This window comes from Arachis ipaensis, chromosome B07 (genome assembly GCF_000816755.2).
Source record: "Arachis ipaensis cultivar K30076 chromosome B07, Araip1.1, whole genome shotgun sequence".
NCBI classification, from domain to species: Eukaryota; Viridiplantae; Streptophyta; class Magnoliopsida; order Fabales; family Fabaceae; genus Arachis; species Arachis ipaensis.
This window is the reverse complement of record NC_029791.2, coordinates 2088320-2093280: the sequence shown is the minus strand read 5'-3', so window position 1 is coordinate 2093280 and position 4961 is coordinate 2088320. Positions and strand designations below refer to the sequence as shown.

Sequence of the window (4961 nt, the reverse complement as noted above, 5' to 3'; positions counted from 1 at the left end):
TTATTTTTTTACTGTATTTATTTTTATTATTAAAATTTACCAAATATGTTAAAATAAGAGTTTGTAAAATACTTCGGAATTTTTTATTCCTTTTTCCTGTATTTGCAATCAAAGGAGTTAAACCTTAAAAAGTTCACATGCAATTTACTCGTACTAGTTTGGCACTTAAAAAATCTTAAATTTCTATGCATCTTAACCTAACTCCTCGTGCAAAAATATCCCAAGATTACATCTAATCTAAGTGCCTGAGACATCATTACTAATATTTGCCATTCTAGAGAACAGAACACAAAGTTTATAGCTAAAATTAAAATAATATTTGCCACTACCAGAAAAATAAGTATGGTACATTACTAATATTCATAAAACACTAGTGTATATGCATCCCAATTAGGATATTTGTTTTTTTTTTTTTTTTTGCAAATTCTTCAGATCATCATGATTTTCAAAAAGATCACATTCAATGATACATTGAACATGTAATACACACTAATACAAGAATCTTACAAAGGAATCTTGCTGTAAAGATAATATCTAAAAATGTTATATAATCTGACATGTTTAACTAAACTTCTTAACATAATACATGTCGACATCTTAGTTATCATCTTCACATGAAGACGTGTGAGTAGCTACCTTTAATTTTTTATTCAATCTTTCATTCTCTGATATCACAAGAATACAACACTTGACAAATATCTTAGAACAGTATTCAGTTTTATGATACTGAAGCTGGCAGCAGCATCAGATATGAGTCTCCTGAGAAGGAAACATCACTGCACAATTCAATCCACGGCTGAGCATACGCGATTCGCGCATTACTGACGGCGAAACCATCAAGAATTGGCAATTCAATTCCCCTCTTAAGTTGTGAGTTAAGGTATGGTATGATGACAGTTTTGAGGACACTTGATGTCAGGGACTGAAAGAATTCACAATGTCAAAATACAAAGATGCAAGTTGAAAAGACTAATGCATTTGTTCTGATTTTACCTGAATCAGTTGCATGTGTAGTTTTCCAATTTTGCTCCACTTCAAGTTTGTTGAAAACTTTATCAATTTGAGTTTACCAGTAACATTGTTTCCTATGATTTCTGCAGCAAAAGAAGCACTAATATCCTGCACCAAACAAACATAGTTTGAGTTTAATTTATCTTAATCAGAATGTAGAGCTTTTAACTTCTGGAACTTGATTCAAACATACCACTGAGATGCATGCAACAGGTATCACTTGACCGGATTCAAGAACATCAATTATGATGTCTAAGTTAATGGTTGCTTTGATATCTTGGTTAGTTACTTGTATTACCGGTGCAGAGGATACAGAGATATTGAGATTCATGTCATCATTTGGATATTGCTTGAACAATTGTGGAACTATGAATCTCCATTCAGCAGTGTTCAAAAGATTCTGATCAGGTAACTCATCAAGAATCCATTGCATACTATCTGCCTGCACAAAAGAAATCCAAGATTAAACATGGAACATGCAAGAAAGAATAGAATAAGAAACTTACTGTGAAGTAAACAGAGGAAGCAGAGTTGAAAACATCTTCATGTATTGAAATCTTGATCATCTTTGGTGATCCTCCACAAGAAGTTGAAGTCTCCAATCTGTTGAGGCTACTTCGAGGTACTAAAACTTTGTTTGTCCCTATGAACAAACCATTGATTTCAACTTCAATGGAAGAGTTACTCAGCACAGGATTGTCCACAAAAGAAACATTTAGAACAGCAGTTTGGTCAATTGAGATTGTCTGTGGAAGAGACTGCAATAAGTTGTCAAGTGTTGATATCCCTTCTCTTATTTTCTTTGAAATGGCATCTTCAACTGAAGAAGCTATGTTTCCTTCAAAAGCATCCACTAAACTGCAATTAAAGCATAAAAGAAATTATTGGCAAAGAAGCATTGTCATAGGAGAATAAGCATGTGAGGTCCTAAAGTGGTATTTGAGATTGGTTATGTGTACCTAAAATAGTCTCCGAAATCCTAATTACACCGATTATGTCCATAAGATTGGCAAAAGTGCACCACGTTAGTCCATAATAGCGTGACGAATGGAAAAAAATTGAGGGACTAACATGATATATTTTTGCTGATCTCAAGAACGTAATTAGTGCAATTGGGATCTCAGGGACTATCTTAGTACACGCGGCGAATTTGAGGGATCACTTTGAGGCTTAACTCGAAATAACACATTGCTTGGGACTATTTCTTACACTTGGTAAAGCCATGCTGCTCCACCATTCAACTTTATAGAGATATCTCCAACATTACATCCATAATCTAATAGAATTAACTTAAGAGTTCCTCCTTGGTTCCTTAAATTTACTGTAAGCCCCACTTCCAGATCTTTAACCTTCCAAACAAAGCACAACCAAACTGAGTGAGGGATATACAGATTGAACATGAAACTTATAACCTTAGATGCATTAAATTATCTCAGAACTTTTGCCTAACAGATACTGAAATTCATTTCTCTTACTCTTCAATAAAACTATGTAAATTACTAAATTATGGGTCATGAGAACAAAAAGGTGCAACTTTAGCCAAAAGGATAAAAAGGGTAATCAAGAAGTATAAACATGACTACCATGAATAATAACATTGTAGCTTCATACCTTAACAGTGGCAGTTCCACTATCAGAGATTCCAATTGGGACTAACCAACTGCTACAACTATACCTCCAATTCATGTTCAAGTTTGCAGTGGCACCAGAAACTACCACAACAATTCCTGAATCTCCAGTCTCAACCGTTGAAGAGTTTATTTGGATATCTTTGATTGTGATCTCAGAAAGAACCACTTTTGCTTTTCCAACAAGTGGAACTTGCACTGACTTCTCAATCTCTGGAAGCTGAGACATAACAATGGAGGCAATAGCTTTGTCTATCAGCAAATCCTTGGCAAAGTCAAGACCCTTATCAGATATCATCACAGAGATGTGACCCTCTTCATTGTGTTGTTGGAGATCACCACTGCTTTGAATGAAGAGAAGTGATATAAGAAGGAAGAGAAGTGATGGAGCCATGGATTTCACAAAGCTTGTGATGGTAGAGGCAGCTACAGTTTCTCGAATCGAATCAGTCAAATTCTTAGTAACAGGCTTAAGCTATTGAATCTTGAAAAACATGCTGTGTATTTTTTCTAAGTTTATCCTACATAGAGAAAGATGAAAACTTGAGGACACCCCATATGGTAGAAGATTTCAGAAGGAGGAGTTTTCTTACTATTTTTGGAAGTTGAATTTGAATATGTTGTTGGAGTTTGAGTTTCAGGAACTGGAAATGTGGTTGAATTGGAGAACTAGGGAGTGTTTTTTGGCCATATCATTTATTATTAATTTCGTATGCCAATTATAAAATTGAGTTGGAATTCGCACATTGGTTATTATGATTATTTAATATGAAAGCTCGAGTGCCACGAGACTTGTTATGGAATAGGATTCATTATAAATTTAAGAAAAAGGTTTTATATAGTGTATACTATAACAGTTTGTCTTATTCAATTACAGAGAAGGATCCTAAAATCTTTCCTTAAATTATCTAAATTTTGCTTAAACTTGTTATTTACAAGTCTTTTACATCATCAACTATGTATCTTCTCCTTTGCACTAGTAGCTGGTAATTCTTTTTTTTTTTGAAGAGGTTCTATATCATGGAGTATGTCTTTAGATATCTCATTTTACTTCGTTTGGTTTGTAAAAGTCTTTACCCTATTAGCATTGCAACAACAGTCAACGTGGAAGTGGAAGTAGAAGCCAGATTTTAGAAATTAAAAATGCGACGGAAGGTCTAATCAACTGGATCATAACAAAATAAGACAGAGTTGTTGGATGCTGATAATAGATGATTTTACACCTTGCGTCACATTTTAGGATTTATGTTGAAGAAAAATCAGGGAAGCTGTGTTTAGATAATTATGCAAATAAATAGAAGATGCAACAAACTGATCTTCAAATAGTTTGGCAACTCCTGAAAACGTGAAATAGATTCTATAGGAAAAGACTAAAACTAAAACTAATCAAATGTAGGGTCATCTAAAAAAGTAAAAAAATAACAATATAAAACAGGATTGGAGAATGAAATTTTTTGACGTATTTTTTCGGATCTCCTAAGTCATCATAAGGAGTTAAAGTTATTGGTAATGCAAAGTTTTTGGATAATTAGAAATTTATGACATCTGCGGTGAATGGACCAATTGGTCTCCAATTCAGCTTTTTTATTGGCTGGTTGATCCTCCTCTGGTTCCTGAATTTTAAAAACAAGAGTTGGATCAGAATTTGTTCTCGCATCGTCTTATTGTTTATAGCAATCATCATTATGAGTTATTTGAGCATTGGTAGGATCAGTTATTTGATTTGTCATTCTTTGATTTTCTTCCGTCATGGGCTAATTAGTCTGTTGTAATTCCATTACCATCCGAAGAAGCTTGGAGGACATTAGAGAAAGTCGATTAGCCATAGGCAAATATGAAAGTTCTGGAATCTAAAGAAAAAGTTTTAAATCTTTGGCCCAGGGTGGGCACCAATTATTATTGTGAAGGTTGGTTGTGGTATAGCTTGTCCTGCGAGGATTATCTTTTAGTCTTTCGTTGGGATGAGTTATACCTCAGCATCAAGAGTACAAAAAGAATGGACACCTACAAAAAGTACTATGATGCTCAAGTTAGTATATGAGTAATTAATTATTGGTTCTTATAATATCTAGATCAGTTTTAACCTCCTTTTTTATATTTGGGACAAGTATCAATAGTGGTTTAACCGATTGATTTCCCTTAACGAAAAATAAAGGCATTATAGAGTATTTTAATATAGCTTTGATGTTTGTCATTGATAACCGATCTATAACGTTTATAACCAAGTTATAATGGATATATTAGTATCTATTAATATTATTTTTTTAATAAATACTTGTAGTATATAATAGGTATAAAGTAATTAATAAATTATTAAAATTT

The 4961-nt window shown here is 33.4% G+C and overlaps 1 protein-coding gene across 1 annotated transcript; it reads right to left on the bottom strand.

The window, feature by feature from the left end:
- On the bottom strand, positions 381-3361 carry LOC107607984 (putative BPI/LBP family protein At1g04970). The gene is made up of 6 exons (XM_016309877.2): positions 2623-3361; positions 2221-2360; positions 1518-1869; positions 1205-1453; positions 994-1119; positions 381-922 (listed from the first exon to the last, which is right to left on the bottom strand). The coding sequence occupies exons 1-6, from the start codon at positions 3031-3033 to the stop codon at positions 719-721; spliced, it is 1482 nt and encodes a 493-aa protein (XP_016165363.1). The 5' UTR covers positions 3034-3361; the 3' UTR covers positions 381-718.

What these genes read in the sequence shown, in the direction of transcription:
- LOC107607984 (XM_016309877.2), bottom strand. Translation starts at nt 3,033, where the DNA reads ATGGCTCCATCACTTCTCTTCCTTCTTATATCACTTCTCTTCATTCAA. An exon ending in GTGGAACTGCCACTGTTAAG is followed by an intron (nt 2,361 to 2,622) that starts GTATGAAGCTAC and finishes TTTGTTTGGAAG; the next exon opens with GTTAAAGATCTGGAAGTGGG. An exon ending in GCAGCATGGCTTTACCAAGT is followed by an intron (nt 1,870 to 2,220) that starts GTAAGAAATAGT and finishes CTTTAATTGCAG; the next exon opens with TTTAGTGGATGCTTTTGAAG.